Source organism: Jaculus jaculus, chromosome 6, assembly GCF_020740685.1.
Source record: "Jaculus jaculus isolate mJacJac1 chromosome 6, mJacJac1.mat.Y.cur, whole genome shotgun sequence".
NCBI classification, from domain to species: Eukaryota; Metazoa; Chordata; class Mammalia; order Rodentia; family Dipodidae; genus Jaculus; species Jaculus jaculus.
The window spans coordinates 100,565,278-100,584,708 of record NC_059107.1 but is presented as its reverse complement, the minus strand read 5'-3'; the positions used below and the strand labels follow the sequence as shown (position 1 = coordinate 100,584,708).

At 47.9% G+C, this 19,431-nt stretch overlaps 1 protein-coding gene across 1 annotated transcript; it reads left to right on the top strand.

Annotated features, from left to right (window-relative positions):
- Positions 1-1,784: 1,784 nt before the first annotated feature.
- Tac3 (tachykinin precursor 3) lies at positions 1,785-8,298 on the top strand. Its single transcript, XM_045153726.1, has 6 exons — positions 1,785-1,904; positions 4,157-4,262; positions 4,457-4,486; positions 5,057-5,110; positions 5,468-5,542; positions 8,020-8,298. The coding sequence occupies exons 1-5, from the start codon at positions 1,791-1,793 to the stop codon at positions 5,539-5,541; spliced, it is 378 nt and encodes a 125-aa protein (XP_045009661.1). The 5' UTR covers positions 1,785-1,790; the 3' UTR covers position 5,542; positions 8,020-8,298.
- Positions 8,299-19,431: the final 11,133 nt, after the last annotated feature.

The following is a 19,431-nucleotide window of genomic DNA, read 5'->3' as shown; positions in this document are numbered from 1 at the left end:
GGCTTCCAGCCTCTGCAAACGAACTCCAGACGCGTGCACCCCCTTGTGCATCTGGCTAACGCGGGACCTGGGGAACTGAGCCTCGAACCGGGGTCCTTAGGCTTCACAGGCAAGCGCTTAACCGCTAAGCCATCTCTCCAGCCCGGTGCATGCTCTTAATCCCAGCATTTGGGAGGCAGAAGTAGGAGGATCGCTGAGAGTTCGAGGCCAGCCTGAGACTACATAGTGAATTCCAGGTCAGCCTACCTTGGAAAAAGAGAGAGGGAGAGAGAGGGGTGTTAGAAGCAGAACTCTAGCAGGATGTCCCAAGCCAGCTGATTCAGGATCAGGAGGAGAGGGAGTCAGGCTGAGAAGCACTGGCCCTCTTTGGTGTGAGAGCACCGGAATGATGGGGCAGCTCTCATGGGAAGGATGATAGATGGAGAGTGAGGACTAGAGGGGACACCAGATTCTCCCCAGTTCTCAGCTAGGCGCCTCAGGCTGGCTGTCTCCTCAGTGGCAGGTACAGAGATGCACTCTCCTGAGCTGCTCCAGCCTGGCTGCCAAGCTTGCAGGTTTTAAAGGGTGAGGAGCTGGGGAGTGGACGCTGAGGGCAAGAAGCCCCGGGGACAGGCGTACTGAGCTAGCCCTGCTTGGCAATTCTGTGACAAATCACATACAGCAGCATTCTCTAGAGTGCCTGCCTTGGGAGCCTTTGGAAAGTAGGTTGTTGGGCAACTCTAGCTTCCTGCTGGGTCTGGGGTATGCATGTGTGCGTGTGCGTTCGTGTGGATGCCCGTGTGTGTCTGGACTGTGGCTGCAGTCTGCATCTTCTTTCCTATCAGTCTCCCCCCCTCCCCTCCAGGCACCCTGGGATTGGTGACTCTCAGCCCCTCCCCTAGGCTCCCCCAGACCCTCCCAGAGCCTTTATCAGACAGCTGGGACCGGGTTCCTGCCACCTGCCAGAGCCTCTCCTCTGTTCTCTTCACAGCAGCACCAGTGTGTTCCGAGCGGGGAGTTCTCCCAGCCGGCTCCCCGATCGCGCCCGCCATCCGTCCTGCCAAGCTCGGCAGCTCCACAGGTAGGCTCCAGGGGGAGAGGGTTGGGGTGCCGAAGCCCACACAGAGGATCAGGAGGCAACAAAGCAGAGTACAGGCTTTAACAGACAAGCAGGGCAGTGAGAAGACGACCAGAAAGTGTTTGGAATCTGGGGGTTCGGACTGATTCTTCCCTACCAGAAAGTTTTTTGCCTAAGTGTTGGGTTGATCTAGCATTATAAAACAGCATCCCAGGCCCCTTCTCAAGCTAGCTAAGTAACAAATGAGTGCATGTCCTACGAATCTATTATAGTTCTTAGAAGCAAGAGGTGTCCGGGGAGATTTTTACTGGGGGATCTTGGAACCTGAGCTTTAAAAAAAATGTACCCTCCCTTCTCAGAGATACAGCTCTCCCTCTTTCTCTCTCTTTTTCTCCCTCCCTTTCTCTCCCCCCCCCCCCCCCCCCCGCCACACACACCGTCTCCTTCGGGTTTTCAAGGTAGGGTCTTGCTCTTGCCCAAAATGACCTGGAATTCACTATGTAGTCTCAAGCTGGCCTTGAACTCACAGCATTCCTCCTACCTCTGCCTCCTGAGTGCAGGATTAAAGGCGTGCACCTCCACACCCGCTTCAGCCCACTCTCTTTTCAGATCAGGGCTTGGGTGAGAGAGTTGGGGACTGGGAAAGCAAGGTGGAGCCCAGCTATTGGTCAGGAAGACCTCCTGTGTTCCCACCAAGCTGTGTTCTCCCTCCTCCCTTTGCCTCCTAAGCACCATGAGGAGCAACCTGCTGTTTGCCACTGTCCTGGCCCTCAGCCTGGCCTGGAGCTTCGGGGCTGTCTGTGAGGAATCACAGGAGCAGGTGGTGCCCAACAGGAGCCACAGTAAGGTAAGGCACCCCCTGACAGAGCTCAGGACATCATGGGGGCTTGGGGATGTGTCTATCTGGCTAGTTAGAGGGAAGAGGACAGACTGGAGGGGTTGGACATTGTCTCTGCATTTCTCATGTTCCCACCATCTCCAGGAAGTCTGTGGGTTTTTTTTCTCTGCGTCTTGAACGCCTTGTACATAAAAGGTGCTTTAAAAATATGTCGTGTGTTTGGGTCCGCCTCGGCTAGAGTGAAACCCTATCTCAAAACAGACAAACAACAACAACAACAAATTGTTGTCTGGTTGATTGGTGACTTGGTGAGTGAATGGTGCTGTGAGGGGTGAACAAGGGCACTCTGAGGTTCTCTGTGGTCTAGTTCAGAGCCTGTCCCTTGGTAGGGGACAGATCTCCTCTATCCCTGGATGTTATGAAACACAGTCAGGATTTCCTCTCTCCCAAGCAGTCATTTGCACGCTATTTTGTCTATCAGTTATGTGTGTTCTTTTATTTCCAAGATACAAAAAAAAAAAAACTTATCCTCTGCTTGCCTCCCTTCCCCTCTCTCTCCTTCTTCTTTGCCCCTTCTAGCCTCTGCTTAGGCAGATTAGTTTAAAAACAAACAAACAAACAAACAAAAAACCTTCAAAAACAAAAACAAAAGCCAGGTTAAGTCCTGATTTCCAAAGCTCCCTAAGAAAAAGAACAGGACTTGTCAGGGTTGGGTGCCGGGGAGTGCAGGGAGGAAGTCTTTTCAGGATTTGAGATGACAGCAATTACATTGGTACAAATGCTTTTAAGATGATTACAGGTGGGACTTATTACAAATTCAGTCTGTGAAGTCTAACTGCCTCTCCAGCTCCAGTCTGTTTAGCATCTCATTATAGGTGGTGGGCAGAAGATTCCAACAATTTGGGAAAAGTGGCTCTGGGAAGCTGTGTGCTGGGCCGAGAGAGAGAGAGAGAGAGAGAGAGAGAGAGAGAGAGAGAGAGAGAGAGAGAGAGAGGGAGGGAGGGAGAGAGAGCGCTCGCCAGAGCAGCTTTGCAGATGACAGCAATCGCGTCAGATCCAAACGACCAAAACTGATTAAAATGTCCAGGAAGTGCCAAGTATGAGCTGGACTCTGCAGAGTCCCGGCTTTGGGTAATGAATTCTTCAGAGAGAAACCTGCTTGGACAGTGCTTAGACAGTGAGATGATCCCTCTGTTCCTCTTGGCCAAGGAAAGAGACCACCTCTCCCCCTAGGATCTGTGAAGCTGAGAGAAGTTGGGTCAGGGAGAGGAGAACACATGCACGCTTAGGTACCTGGGCTGATGCGTATGGGGCACACTTAGGGTACGTGCTTGGCATGTACCCACCACCCTGCTGTGGCTTACCAGAGAAGAAACTCATAAGACAATTGAGAGTCCCTAAAGTTCCAGAAGCTGGGGTGGGAGGGGGCACAAGAGATGCCATTCTGAGCAGGTAGCCTTCCGGAAGTTGTCCGTCTGGGGTGAAAAGGGGAGAGCGCGCAGATCCAAGTGGTGGAAGGGGGAAGAGCGATCGCGGAGCTGTGAAGAAGCCCCCACGAAGAGAGCGTGTAGTAAGGACTTTCAGGTTCGCAGGTGAGTTCTGGCTGCTCACAGCCCACAACCTCAGGATGGAATCCGTCTGTAGCTCAGTTACAGAGCCCAGCTGGAGGACATCTGCTCTGCGTGACCGGCCTTTCTTTGGAGTCTGGAATGAATAGCTCACTCAGTGGGGCAACCATATCCTTGAGCAAGCTGGTTGGGAGAGAATCACCTAGTGGCAGGAGATAGGATGAGGACAACCCCAGCCTTGGGCTCGGGAGATAACATGATTAATGTCCCAGGTGGAGGAGTTCTGTATCCCAGCCTGCAGGAATGCCTCCACCAAGCTTCTCCCATCCAAATACGAACCAGACCCTGCTTAAGCTTCCAAGATCAGATGAGACTGGGCACTTGAGGGTGGTCTGGCCTATAGATTGCACCAGGCTTTTCAAATTTCACTGTATAGATGAGCACCTAGGAGGCCCAGTTTACAAGTTCGTCTCAGAATCCAGTAGAATTCTGCCTCTCTAATAAGCGCCCAGTGGTGGTGCTGCTGGTCTGCAGACAAGTGCTGTGAGCTCCCATTTCTCTTCCACGGTAAACCAAAGAAAATACTGGACGAAGCAAGGTGTTGTGATGTGCCTGAGGTGAAGCTGTCTTGTGCGGGAAGAGAGCAAGAGAAGGGGAAGTGAGCTTTTGCTGTTCGTTCCTTTCTTCCATAAGGACTCGGACCTCTACCAGCTTCCCCAATCCCTGCTGCGGAGACTCTATGACAGCCACTCAGTCTCTCTGGAAGGACTGCTAAAAGTGCTGAGCAAAGCTAGCATGGGTGAGGAGGTGGTCCTGGAGAGGGAGGGGACAAGGGGCACGATTCTGAAGACTAGATAGGCCTGAGAAACCCTCTTAGGTGGAAGGGAGATGGGGAAAGCTTAGGGAATTGGTGAGGGCTGTAATCCTAACTCCACCTCTAGTCACCCATTCTACATTCCGTCCCCACTTTCACGCTTGCTCACGGTTTTGCAGATTCCAAGGAATCGCCACTTCCACAGAAACGTGAGTAGCTTTTCCCCCACGCGTGCTTACCACTTGCCCAGAGTTTCGGTCACAGAGCCAATGGGCCGTTTGGGCTGGCCTCGTCTCAGCTGGAAAAGACAGTATGCCAGCTGCAATGGCAGAGGCCACCCGGGAACCAGAGAGAAGCAGGTGTAAGAGGCATGGGGGACTGTCCTCTACTGGTGGGTCACTGGGAGCCAAGACGATCTCCGGGTGGCAGTAAAGATTCTAAGCCAGGCACCAGCTGGGGTATAGAATGGCTGAAATGTTGGAGGAGGGGTAAATGAATAGAGAAGGTGGGCAGAGACAATGTGCCTCTGATCATGGGGTTTAGGCTGTGGCAAGATAAGACTCACCAGGCACTATGGCACATGCCCATAATTCCAGAAACTCAAGAAGCTACACAGGAAACTTAATCAAGGGTTCAAGGCTAGCCTGGCCTACAAGGCAACTTCAGGCCAGCATAGGTTACATAGGAAGACCCTGGGTGGGGGAAGAGAAAATGAACTAAAAATCCAGTCTCAGAAGTCAGGATGCAGGTATACTGAGAGTGTTGGCCTTTTTCTGCAGGTGATATGCATGATTTCTTTGTGGGACTTATGGGCAAGAGGAACAGCCAGCCAGGTAGGAGTATGTGTGTCTATGTGTGGGTGTGGGGGGGGGTCCCAGTGGAAGGGTTTGGAGGACTAGTAAGGATACGTCAGAGGCACCTCCCAGAGGGGAAGATAGAACTTTTCTCAGTTGTAGTGAGTGTCCCATGACCCCTTCTTCCTGCTCAGCTTTGATCTACAGTCAGGATCAGTGGCTTCCCTGAGCCCAGAGTAGGGGACCTTTCTAAGACAGTCCTGTGGTAGCTTGGAAAAGGGACAGGAGGCTCTGCTTCCTCCCCATTCTCCTAGCTCTGTCTTCCAATGCTGTGCCTTACAACCGGCCCTTCATGAGTTCGGAAGAACCCTAACTGCACTGTGTATTTCATCCCAGACACCCCTACTGCTGTGAGTGACGAGCACATCCCCAGCTTTGGCACCCTCAAGCATGCCCCCAGCGCAGAGTGAGGTAAGTGCTGTGGGCTGGAGAGAAGGGTTGGCCCGGTTGTGGGGGGTGGGAGTCTACCAGTTGTGCATTTTCTCAGATGCTGCAGACACTCAGGCTGATTGAACCCCAAAATACACAAATACATTGTGGCACCCAGCATACTGTGGGTCAACACGTGTGGCCTGTGTGCATGCGCATGCACTCTTTCTGAGTGAGTGATGGGAGCAAGGAGAGGGGGTTTCTTTGGAAGCTCCCCTGACAGGTAGCTTCTGGTGTTTGGGCTTTGTTCTCGTGTGATCTTGTGCAGACAGTGAGATCATTATCCAGTCGTGACAGGCACTATGTCCAACTCACAAGTGAAGTATTTAGTTGATGAGCCTTCTGGCCCAGAGTGCTGCATGACAGCCCAGAGCACAGTTTGGTATGGTAGTGATTTAGGGAGAAACACAAAGGCTGCTGACGTCGCTGGGAATAGCTGGAAGCCACACCCTCACCTCTCAGCACAGGGAAGTGGGTTTGAGCATGACCCGAGTCTGAGTTCTGGATCTGCCATTCTCTAGCTGGGCCTCCTTGGCCAAGTTACATGACACCCTGCGCCTCGGTTTCCTCGTCTGGGACGTGAGGGTGGTGATAGGCTCTCCCCAGGGCTGTTTTTTGTTTTGTTTTGTTTTTTAAATGAAAATACATCTTATTTATTTATTTATTTATTTGAGAGGGACAGAGAGAGAAAGAAAGAGGCAGAGAGTGACAGAATGGGCACACCAGGGCCTCGGCCACTGCAAACGAACTCCAGATGCATGCACCACCTTGTGCATCTGGCTTATGGGGGTCCTGGGGAATGGAGCCTCGAACCGGGGTCCTTAGGCTTCACAGGCAAACGCTTAACCGCTAAGCCATCTCTCTAGCCCCCAGGGCTGATGGGATATAGATTAAAATGTTCAGAATGGTGCCGGGTACAGCGCAGCAAGTCATCTGCATCACGGCTCTTCTGGCTTGGAAGCCTGGCGGGGGTGGGGACATCCTCCTGTGTGTCCTGGCTGGCTGTAGCCTGCCTGCCAAGAGCCATCCAGCCCAGCATGGGCTGAGCGATTCCTCACTTGTCCACCATTGTCAGCTCCCTGGGGAAGTATCTAATCAAAACACAGAATCTTCTGCCCTGACATCATCTCCCCACACATGGCAATAGCAATTCACCTGACAGCTTCCTTTTCACTGGTTTCTAAAGACACAGAGTGTTGAAGAGGGTGTGGGGGGAGATTGGGGAGCCTCTGAAACCATGCGCATCCTCCTGCCGTGCTCCTCTTGCTCCTGGGCCCCTCCCCCACAGGTCTTAGGATGGCAAGCCTGTGACCCAAAAAGTTGGCTCTTGATACCACCTTTGCCTGACTCCTTAAGACCAGAGTCTGGGTCTGGCCCCCCCGTTCACTATCGGGTGAGAGGGCACAAAGAGCTCTAATAACTGTAACTCGCTTATTACATGGTACTTACCATATCATTTTGCTCTCATTAAGTGGTTATTTCAGTCCTACCAACAGCCAGATAATTATACCAGTGGCTATATCTGGATGACATAGTCTCCTCTGGCGTTATGCACTGGCCATAAAGATAATTACAGTGCGGTTTTGCCATAGGATTTTATACAAATGGTAAAAATGAGTGCATTGTGGAAATTTACTTCCAATGTTTGCTGGTGAATCCAAGTTCTTTCAGAGGGACCAAGCTCGTAATTGCAGTCTTCATAATCTAATCTCACCACTCAGGGAATGTTCTCAACCTGCTAGGTGGCAGGCAGAATGGGATGCAGGGGTCCCTGGGGGAGAGCATCTAAAGGAGATTAGAAGAGGTGGATCAACACAGATGATCTTATTTCATTCACATAGAGCTATTGAAAAAAGGGCTGGAGTGGTGGCTTAGCGGTTAAGGCGCGCTTGCCTGCCAAGCCAAAGGGCCCAGGTTCAATTCCCCAGGAGCCACGTAAGCCAGATGTGCAAGGCGACGCGTGTGTCTGGAATTCATTTGCAGTGGCTGGAGGCCCTGGTGCGCGCATTCTCTATCTGCCTCTCTCTCTCTCTCAAATAAATAAATAAAAGTATTTTGTAAAAAGCTATTGAAAAAGGCAGTCATTCAAAGCTTATTCTTCCCTTGGGAGGTTCCTGAGACAGGGAGGCGGAGCATCAGCCCCAGGCGGCTGTGGATGGGCTGTGTCTGTGCTGGGCTTCTGGGGGTCCTGGGTGATATGATGTTGGTCACTGCGCCTTTCTGCATGGGCCCCGTAGACCAGGCTGCAGTGCTTAGCCTGATAAGCACGGGAGTTGTATGGGGCGGCCCTCCTGCACCAGGAGTCCATCCTCCAGCCCAAGGACTGCAGGGACAATCAAAGTTAAGACTTCCCTGCCCACCAAATGCCCCGCCCCTGCTTCCCCAGTGGGTGGCTCATTGGGAATTCGATTATATTTAAATCTTATTTATTTATTTACTTATTTATTTTTTGTCCTCAGCACCCTACTTCTGGACCCCTGGGCTGCATCATGAAGACGCTGACCCCTATCCCAATCCCACATGCATGCTCACCTACTTCCTTTTCTCTTTCCTTATGCTTGAAATATTCTTGTTTTGATCCCCTCTCCAGCTCCAGCATAGAAACAGCATAGTGAATAGCCTCAATTCCCATGGGCACTTACTGTAGAGTCTACAGGTTACCTACGATTTCTGTAGTGTTCTGCATTAAAAATGTCATTCCCCCCCTTCTCCTAACAATAAATAATTTTTACATACGAGTGATGGGATGGATAATTCAGTTGGTTTGTTGGTGAGTGGGTTTTTTTTCCCCTCGATTCTTACAGCTATATCATAACTACATACATGAATACATAAAAATGTTATACATAAATGATATTTAAAAGGAAGTATTTTGGTCAGGGGTGGTGGCGCAGACCTTTAATCCCAGCACTAGAGGCAGAGGTAGGAGGAGCATTGTGAGTTCAAGGCCACCCTGAGACTTCACAGTGAATTCCAGGTCAGCTTGACCTACAGTGTGACCCTACCTTGAAAAACCAATAAATAAATAAATAAACATATGGAAGTATCTTAATTTCATACACATCAATTGCCCTAAAAGTGCATTACACAGTTAGTGTCAGATGTAGTGATCAAAGGAACAAATTCATGCACATACCTGCAATATCAGCTCTCTAGAAATCGAGGCATGAAGATCTTGAGTTTGAGACCAGCCTGGGTTACAGACAGAGACCTTGTCAAGAAGAAAAAAATGCCCGTGTTTAGTGGTGCATGCCTTTAGCCCCAGCACCTGGGAGGCAGAGGTAGAAGGATCATTGTGAGTTTAAGGCCGGCTTGAGACTACACAGTGAATTCCAGGTCAACCTGGGCTAGAGTGAGACCCTACCTTAAAAAAAAAAAAGAAAAGAAAAAGGAAAAAGAAATCTAAGGGCTGAGAAGATGGGTCAGTGGTTAAAGGTGCTTACTTACAAAGCCTGATGCAGCCTGGACTTGATTCCCATATAAAGCCAGGTGCATAAAGTGGTGTATATATCTGAAGTTCATTTGCAGAGGAAAGAGGCCCTGATATGTCTATTCTCGCTCTCCTTCCTTGCAAATTAATAAATAAAGTATGTTTATATATAATTTGTTTTTTCAAGGTAGGGTCTCATTCTAGCTCAGGCTGATCTGGAATTAACTATATAGTCTCAGGCTGGCCTTGAACTCACAGAAATCCTCCTGCCTCTGCCTCCTCAATACTGGGATTAAAGGCGTGAGCCACCATGCAAAAAATATTTTTAAGTAGTTTTTATTTTTATTTTTATTTATTTATTTGAGAGTGACAGAGAGAGAGAGAGAGAGAGAGGGAGAGAGAATGGGTGCGCCAGGGCTTCCAGCCACTGCAAACAAACTCCAGACGCGTGCGCCCCCTTGTACATCTGGCTAATGTGGGACCTGGGGAACCGAGCCTCGAACCGGGGTCCTTAGGCTTTACAGGCAAGCACTTAACCACTAAGCCATCTCTCCAGCCCGCCAAAAATATTTTTAAAGAAGAAAAAATTTCCAGGTGTGGTGATGCATGCCTTTAATCACAGCACTCAGGAGGCAGAGATAGAAGAATCACCATGAATTTGAGACCACCCTGAGACTACATAGTGAATTCCAGGTTAGCCTAGGCTAGAACAAGACCCTACCTCAAAAAAACCAAAAAAAAAAAAAAAAAAAAATCTGGACCTGGAGTTATTGCTCAGTGGTTAAGGTGCTTTCCTGCAAAGCGTAATGACCTGGGTTCAAGTCCCCAGTACCCACATAACGCCAGATGCACAAAGTGTTACATACATCTGGAGTTTGTTTGCAATGGCTGGAGGATCTGACATGCCCATTCTGTCTGTGTTTCTTCTCTCTACTTGCAAATAAATAAAAATACTTTTTTAAAAAAGAAAAGACTCAGGCTGGAGAGATGGTTTAGCGGTAAGTGCTTGCCTGTGAAGCCTAAGGGCCCCAGTTTGAGGCTCGATTCTCCAGGACCCACATTAGCCAGATGGACAAGGGGGCCCACATGTCTGGAGTTTGTTTGCAGTGGCTGGAAGCCCTGGTGCATCCATTCTCTCTCTCTCTCTCTCTCTCTCTCTCTCTCTCTCTCTGTTACTCTCAAATAAATAATAAAGATGAACAAAAACTAAACAAATAAAAAAGAAAGGGCTCTGGTTTCTCTTCAAATCAAATACATTTTTCACTAAAAAAAAAAAAAAAAAGGGATAAAAACTCACGGCTTTGGAAGATAGTTTCAAACAACCAAAGACCTTCACAGACCAGTTTCAAATGAGGAGAGAGAGAGAGAGAGAGAGAGAGAGAGAGAGAGAGAGAGAGAGAGAGAGAGGGAAAAGACCCCCAGATATTCTGAAAGACTTGCTCATATTTCTAGAATGGGCCTGGAGACCTGCTCAAAAATATGATACTGCTCAGAAAGGCTGAAAGAAGGCTGGGGCTGGAGAGATGGCTTAGCAGTTAAGGCGTGAGAAATCTAAGGATCCAGGTTCGATCCTCCAGATCCCATGTAAGCCAGATGCACAAGGTGGCACTTGCATCTGGAGTTCGTTTACAGTGGCTAGAGGCTCTGGCGTGCCCATTCTCTCTCTCTGTGTGTCTCTAATAAATAAATAAACAAAAAATAAACATTTTTTAAAGAGGGCTGGAGGGATGGCTTAGTGGTTAAGGCATTTGCCTGCAAAGCCAAAGGACCCAGATTTCGATTCCCCAGGACCCACGTTAGCCAGATGCACAAGGGGGCGCATATGTCTGGAGTTCATTTGCAGTGAGGAGGCCCTGGCTTGCTCATTCTCTCTCCCACTTCTCTATGTCAAATCAATAAATAAAAAGAGAATATTAAAAAAAGAAGAAGAAGAAGAAAGAAAGGCTGAGTAAAGACCTGCCAGAGGGGAGGACTTTTTTTTTTTTCTTCCTTCAAATCTCGAGTAATGATTCTGACAGATCCTGGGGACAAGATGGACACCCATTGTCATATGACTGTTTCCTCCAGGTTGCTTGACTACTTTCAGATTATCGCTGTCTGAATCAGAGAATCTGTTTGCCCCCCACGAGGCGCTCATGAAGTCTGCCATTAACATTCCCATAGGAAAGGAGAGGGAAAGCTCAGGAAGCCCCCGCCCCTCCCCGGGGAGGTATAAGTGGTAAACAATAGGGAGTGGGGGAGACCTTTCTGTGGAGTAGTTCCCCAGGGAACCCCAGTGACGCAGCCTTCGTGAACCTGTCACGAGCTGGGGTGGGCTTTCAGTGGCGGATCTGCTGCCAACAAACTTGCCCCTGCTCCTGTGATTACACCTATAAATGTGTTGGCTCACCCAGCTGGCCTTGTTTCTTTGATGTGAGGTAAATAGAAATAAACCTCCTCATCCCCACCACACACACACACACACACACTCAGGAAAAGTCCCACACCCATATACGCAGTAAGGCTGTGGACAAACACGGCTTGATGCCGTGAGCAGACAGGGTAGTTACTACAGAGGAGGCCGAGAAAGAGAAGAGCATGATCTTCACTGCTAACTGCCTGTCTTAGTCACATAAAAGGAAAGCATTTATTTACAATCCTTCCTCTATAATGTGCCTGTTACCAGCCCCTTCAACACTGGCCTAGTAGTCCCTAGAATTTTATTAATTTATTAATTTGTGTAAATATCAGTCATATATGAATGTATTGATTTATAATAAATTTATTATTTTTTTATTAACCCGGTGTTTCTGTGATCACAGCCCACTGATCCCCAAGGGAGTTTTGTATTCCAATGGGGCAGCTTGGGAAATCCTTGAGCTCCCAGTCTCGGCCTGGTGCTGGGGCCTGTTGGTGCTCTTGAACTGTGAAGAGTTAATGAGGCCCTAAAGTTGCTTGAAGGGTTAGTAACGTTTTAACGTTGTTGAGACAAGCTGGCCCTAAAACAGAGGCTTGGGAATGAATGCCACATTTCTTGGTAAGAAAAACACTCCCTAGACCTTGGGCTGAAAAAAGAAACAAAAACATGGGCTAGGGCTGGAGGGATGGCTTAGCAGTTAAGCGCTTGCCTGTGAAGCCTAAGGACCCGGGTTCGAGGCTCGACTCCCCAGGACCCAGGTTAGACAGATGCACAAGGGGGTGCACGCATCTGGAGTTCGTTTTCAGTGGCTGGAGGCCCTGGTACGCCCATTCTCTCTGTCTCTATCTGCCTCTTTATCTCTCTGTCACTTTCGAATAAATAAATAAAACTAATTTAAAAAAACATGGGCTATAGGGATTGCTTAGCAGTTAAGGTGCTAGCCTGCAAAGCCTAAGGACCCAGGTTCGATTCTCCAGGACCCATGTAAGCCAGACGCATGAGGTGGTGCATGCTTCTGGAGTTCATTTGCAGTGGCTGAAGACCCTGGTGTGCTCATTCCCTCTCCCTACCTGCCTCTTTCTTTCTCTCTCTCTCTCTCAAATAAATAAAATAAATAAATAAAAAATTTAAAAAATGGAGAGGCTGGAGAGATGGCTTAGTGGTTAAGGCACATGCCTGTGAAGCCTAAGGACCCAGGTTCGATCCTCCAGGTCCCACATAAGCCAGATGCACATGGTGGCACATGCGTCTGGAGTTTGTTTCCAGGGGCTGGAGGCCCTGGTGTGGCCATTCTCACTCTCTTTCCTTCTCCCTTTCCTTCTCCCTTTCTCTGTCTCTAATAAATAAATAAAAATAAAAAATATGGCTCTATCTCTCTCTTTGTCTATTGCTCTCAAATAAATAAATAAAAATAAACAAAAAATATGGAAATAAAAAAGAAACAGAGACACCCATTCCATGTAAAGCCATGATTCTAAAAACACACTAACATACCTAAAGACAGTACAGTTTAGTTCTAAAAGTTGTAACTGTCTCGTGGACAAGGGAAATGGCCTTGTTTCGATCTTGTTTTCCCCAGTCCACAGCCTTGCTTACAATCTTCTCACCCCTCATTTTATATAAAAGTCTGCTCAGCTGTAAACACTCCACTGCAGCCTCAAGCCCGAGAAGAGGTCTCGCAGTCCCTCCCTGTTGACCCCAATAAAGCAGCCTATAGCCGGTGAGCTCTGGTTTCCTCTTGTTCACAGCGCCCCAGTGGGTTCTGAGCCCGGCTCCGATCTAACCAACTGCTGGGATACCCAGTCCTTGCTGAGCACTGTTGGGACAGGGCTTTGGACAAGGCTGGAGGCCATGTCCTGCAGTTCTTTCACCTCAGGGAAAGTTCCATTTGTCCAGTGCCTAACTGGGGCCACAGTGGACTGACAGCCACACAAAAAGGGTAGCCAAAGGAGAGAGCTTCACAGCCAGTGGTAAAAGAACACCCCCACTCCAGGTGCCAGCCTGTGTCCAGGAGTCATCTCTTTATCCTTTCAAATTAGCTATCTGTAGGGTGGGAATTCTGGGAAACCGTTAGTTGGGTCATGAAAATTTTTTTTTAATTTTTAAAATTTTTTTTTTATTTTTAAATTTTTATTAACATTTTCCATGATTATAAAAAAATATCCCATGGTAATTCCCTCCCTCCCCACCCCCACACTTTCCCCTTTGAAATTCCATTCTCCATCATATTATGAAAATTTGAAGAGTAAGTTCAGCTCAGATTTGAGTCAGACACGTATGCTGAACTGAGACAAGACCATTGCCTGCCAAGAAGGATATAAATGCAGAAAGGTTGCTCTCTGGTGGGGCTGGCAGAAATTACAATACTCTGAGGATCCTAGGAGGAAAAAAAAAAAATTAAATCAGATTTTTCCCTTTCTCTCTGCTACCTCTCTCTTTTTCAACCCTTTCTCCCAACCACAGGGTTTCACTATGCAATGTAGCTCAAGCTGGCCTAGAATTTGCTATGTAGCCCAGGCCAGTCTCAAACTCCTGAGATCTTCCTGCCACTCAGCTTCCTAAATGTTACGATTATAGGTATATGCTTCCTCAGCCTCCTAAATGCTGGTGACTACAGCCATTTTCTCCGATCCTTGAGAGAAGTGTGGAGGGATCAGCAGGACCTTCCTGAGTAAAGACTCTGAAGGAGCCCTGGTGCTGTCTTCCTCACTTAGCTTTGTGTGTGTCACTGTGATGTGAGGTGACTTACTTTAAGACTTCATATGGGCCGGGCGTTGTGGCACACATCTTTAATCCCAGCACTCAGAAGGCAGAGGTAGGAGGATCAGTGAGAGTTCCAGCCCACCCTGACACTACATAGGGAATTCCAGGTCAGCCTGGGCTAGAGCCAGACCCTACCTTAAAAAACAAAACAAACAAACAAACAAAAACAGAAAAAGAAATAAAGAGGGCCGGGCATGGTGGTACACACTAACTCTAATTCCAGCCCTCAGGAGGCAGAGGTAGGAGGATCACCGTGAGTTCGAGACTACATAGGGAATTCCAGGTCAGCCTGGGCTAGAGTAAGACTTTACCTCGGAAAAAAAAAAAAAAAAAAAAAGAAAGAAAGGAAGGAAGCTGGGTGTGGTGGTGCATCATGCCTTTAATCCCAGCATCAGGAGGCAGAGACAGGCAGATTGCTTTCAGTTCCAGGTCACCCAGAGACTACATAGTGAATTCCAGGTCAGCCTGGGCTTGAGCAAGACCCTACCTAGAAAAAGCAAAACAATGAATAAATAAATAAATAAAAGACTTCATATAAACAGTATAAATTTTCATCTACACCTTCCAGGAGGTTTGTTGGCTGGTGAAGTTTACTGGGATCCACACCCCTCAGTTGGCTATGGCAGTTGGTCAAAGGTTGAACAGATAAGGTTCTTGCAAGTTCTTTGGCTCAGGTCTCTAGAGCCATGCCAGAGCTCTGGGCTGCTGGTTGAGGGGCTGTGGGGGTGGACGTTGCATCAGTTTCATCACAGAGCACAGTGGAATTCTGCACCCCAACCTCTAAGAACATGGTGCTCAGCTGTTTCTGTGACTCGGGGGTTTCCAGACAGGCCCTTTGGTCTGCCTTTTCTTTGCCTCATCACTCTTGATTGCATTAGTACTTCAGGAGCCTGACTAAAAAAAATTTTTTTTGTTCATTTTTATTTATTTAATTGAGAGCGATAGAGCGAGAAAGAGGCAGAGAGAGAGAGAGAGAGAGAGGGAGGGAGGGAGAATGGGGGCGCTCAAGGGTCTCCAGACATTGCAAAGAAACTCCAGATGTGTGCACCCCCTTGTGCATCTGGCTAAAATGGGTCCCAGGGAATCGAGCCTTGAACAGGGTCCTTAGGCTTCATAGGCAAGCACTTAACCGCTAAGCCATCCATCCCTCCAGCCCTCAGGAGCCTGATTTACATGACAGTCCAATCACCACATCTTCCAAAGCCTCTCCTGCCCCATAAAGACTATGTCCCATCATGGGGCATGGGATATGTGTGTGTGTGTTTATGTGAACATGTATGTATGCATGTGGAGGCCAGAGGTTGACATCATGTGTCATCTTTAAAAATATTTTATTTATTTACTTGACAAGGGATAGAAAGAGAGAGAGACAAAGGCAGATAGAGAAAGAGAATAGACACATCAGGGCTCTAGCCACTTCAAACAAACTTCAGACACATGTGCCACCTTGTGCATCTGGCTTTATGTGGGTTCTAGGCAACTGAACCTGGGTCCTTTGGTTTTAACCGGTTAGCCATTTCTTCAGCCCCATTTTTTGTTTGTTTGTTTGTTTGTTTGCTTTTGTTTTAAAGGCAGAATATCACTCTAGCTGAGGCTGACCTGGAACTCACCATAGAGCCCCATGCTGGCCTCTAACTCACAGTGACCCTCCTACCTTAGCCTCCCTAGTGCTGGGATTAAAAGCATGTACTCCACACCTGTGTGTTTTCTTTTATCATTCTCTAGTTTTCTTTTCTTTTTTTTTTCTTTTTTTTTATTTTTTGAGGTAGGGTCTCACTCTAGCCCAGGCTGACCTGGAATTCACTATGTAGTCTCAGGGTGGCCTCGAACTCACAGCAATCCTCCTACCTCTGCCTCCCGAGTGCTGGGATTAAAGACGTGCACCACAACGCCCAGCTTCCTAGTTCCCTTAGTAACACCTGTCCCTCCTCTATTGTCCTCCAGTGACTGATATTCATGGGAACCTCAGCCAGCAATAATCAAGTATCCCTAATGGCTCACATGAACCAGTCCATTAGGGACTGACTTCCTTCTCTTTGCCTCAGGTTACACAGCCTTTGTCGTAAGGGGTGGAGGAGTACTTCCAGTACTCCATTTCCCTGCTTCCACACTCAGACTACCCATCTACCCCCATGTCCCACAGCCTTATGAACTAGGCTGTGAGAGTTGCTCTCATTTCTTGCTTAAATTTTTCTGCCAAGCTGTAGAGATTGCTCAGTGGGTAAAGGCGCTTGCTTGTAAAGCCTGACTTTCAGTTCCTCAGTACCTGCGTAAAGCCAGATACACAAAGTGACACAGGCGTCTGGAGTTCTTTGCAATGGCAGGAGGCCCTGGCATGCCCAAACTCACACTCTTTCTGCCTGCCTCTTTCTCTCTGTCTCTCTCTCTCCTCAAATAAATAAATAAATGAAGAGCTGGAGAGATGGCTTAGCGGTTAAGATGCTTGCCTGTGAAGCCTAAGGACTCATGTTTGATTGCCCAGAACCCAAGTAAACCAGATGCACAAAAAGTGATGCATGTGTCTGGAGGTCATTTGCAGTGGCTGGAGGAGCTGGGTGTCCATTCTCTCTTTCTATCTGCCTCTCTCTCTCTCTCAAATCAATAAACAAAAATTAATTTAAAAAATATTTTTAAAATAACATTTAGTTTTTTTCTTTTTTTCCCAGTTGAAAGACAGAGTATTCCCTGACTATCAAAGTTTCCTATGCTTGGCCACTATTAAGACCCCATTTGCATGCTGTACCATGAATTTTCCCTTTTGCTATCTATATGAAAACTTGGACCTGGCAGGGCATGGTGGCACACGCCTTTAATCTCAGCACTCTGGAGGCAGAGGTTGGAGGATCACTGTCAGTTCGAGACCAGCCTGGGACCACAGAGTGAATTCTGTTGGGTGCTGAAAGGCCCAGGAGTGAGGTCTAGTGGAACTTCCTGAGCCTAGCTAAAGTTTGGGGACCTGTCTCTGGCCAGCTGGGACTCAGCAAGACACCTAACGGCTTCTGGCCTGCCACCTCCTTGTGGCAATTGTAATTACCATTTCAATAGTTACAGTTTACTAGTGGCCCTTACCTCTTCCCCCATCCTAAAATCCTCACCTTGTCCCCAACATGATATAGGCAACTGCTCATAGCAATAAAGCGAGTTTTTTCTGTGAGTTCCTGCTTCAAAAAGACTCCCGACTCAGTGTGGTTTTTCTCCGGTGGCCAGGAGAGGCTTCTGAGTCGGGCGACGCTCATCTTCCTCCTCAACCCCTAGGGAGGAACCAGCAGGCCTGGTCCTTCCACAGCGCCACCTACCTGCCCGGGAAGGAGCCCAGCAGAATTCCAGGTCAACCTGGGCATGAATGAGACCCTACCTCAAAAAAAAAAAAAAAAAAAAAAAAAACCAGGGCTGGAGAGATGGCTTAGTGGTTAAGTGCTTGCCTGTGAAACCTAAGGACCCAGGTTTGAAGCCTGACTCCCCAGAACCCACATTAGCCAAATGCACAGGGGGGCGCACACATCTGGAGTTCATTTGCAGTGGCTGGAAGCCCTGGTGTGCCCATTCTCTCTCTCTCTATCTGCCTCTCTCTCTGTCACTCTCAAATAAGTAAATAAAAATGAACAAAAAATTTTTTTTTTAAATGAATAGATTAATGGGGGTGAAAAGACTCAAGTGAGGTCAGGGGAAGAGATTGAGTAAAGGAAAGGTGGAGGGAGGGCTAATCAAAATCTAAGAGGATACAAATAAATCATATGGAAACCTACTTTTTTGGACAACACAACACTCAGGAACCATAGATTATTGCTAGAAAATTTTCAGTGCCAGGGATGGAATACCTTCCAGTGAGTCTTTGGCAAGGGAGGTCCCCGATGCCCCCAAAACATTACAGGCCATTGCAAGGTTTTTGGTTTCCTACCAGGAATAGATGGTAAGGCACTATTGCTGAAGACTCCACATACTTGGGCTGCAAGGCCACTGAGAAATCTTGCTGGGACTAAGCTGATAACCTCCTCCATGTAGACCAGCTGACAGAAAGCTGGAAGCAATCATTCTGCATGCAGTTCAATGGGAGAGAGAGAAATCACCAGTGAAGATACTCAACAGTGGACACTGCAAGTCTTATATTTGGCCAGCCAGGCCAAATGAGCCAATGGGTGCAATAGTGGCACATCTGTCATGGTGAAAACCAACTGCCCTCTAATTGGACTGGAGGCCTGCTCCATGGGAGGGAACACATCCCTGATACTGAAAACTTAGAACAGGGGTAGCCATGAGCCCTAGGGGTGTAACGTCTGCTGCTGTCTGGCTAAATGTATACACTGTGCTTATCAAACTTCCCAGTAAGCACTTCTCTTTATGTTTTACCCATATATTAATGCTACTCTCACTTTTGGTAGCGAACCTTCTCTTTTCAGATGGCAGTGACCTTGGGATGACTCAGAAGGCATCATGGTGCTGGGAAGAAGTGACAGAGAAATGCTCAGCACTGCAATATCTCTATCACACCTTCCAAGGCTCAGGGTCTAATGCGGAAGAGGTGGCAGAAAGAATGTAAGAGCCAAAGGAAGGGCAGAACTCTTTACAACATGGCCTGGACATCCATGACTTCACAGTGCCTGACACTACCTACACAAGACCATCATAATAGAAGGAAAAGATGATGTCATCAAAGTAAAAGAGAGTGGTTGAGATGGGGAGGGGATATGATGGAGGATGGAGTTTCAGAGGGGAAAGTGGGGGGAGGGAGGGTATTACCATGGGATATTGTTTATAATCATGGAAGTTGTTAATAAAAAAAATAAAACAACAGCAACAAAAAGGGTTGGACTGGATTTAGGAGACTGAGGTAGAGGATTGTTACAAAGATTGAGGGCAGTCTGGGATTACATAGTGAATTCCAGGTCAGCCTGGACCAGAGTGCGGCCCTACTTCAAACAACAACAACAAAAGTTGGACCTGAGGGATGTCCTCTGTCACTTCTACCTTATTTTCTGCCTTTCACTGACTGATTTTTTCCATGGGTTCCAAGTTTTGGGATCCCAAGAGAGCTATGTAGCAACGATCTAAGTGTGTGTGCGTTAGAGAGAGAGGGTGATATGCACATCAGGAAGCACTCAATCAACTAAGCCACATCCCCAGGCCATGGTTTCATTTGTACTCTGCCCTTTAGGCAACCCTGACCTGCAACTCTATCTCATTCTCTTGTGTGGGGTGTGTGTGCGTTTCACTTTTCTTATCAATTGAAAGGCTAACATAGAAGATAGCATTTTTCTCACTGCAATTTATCTCTGACATGGA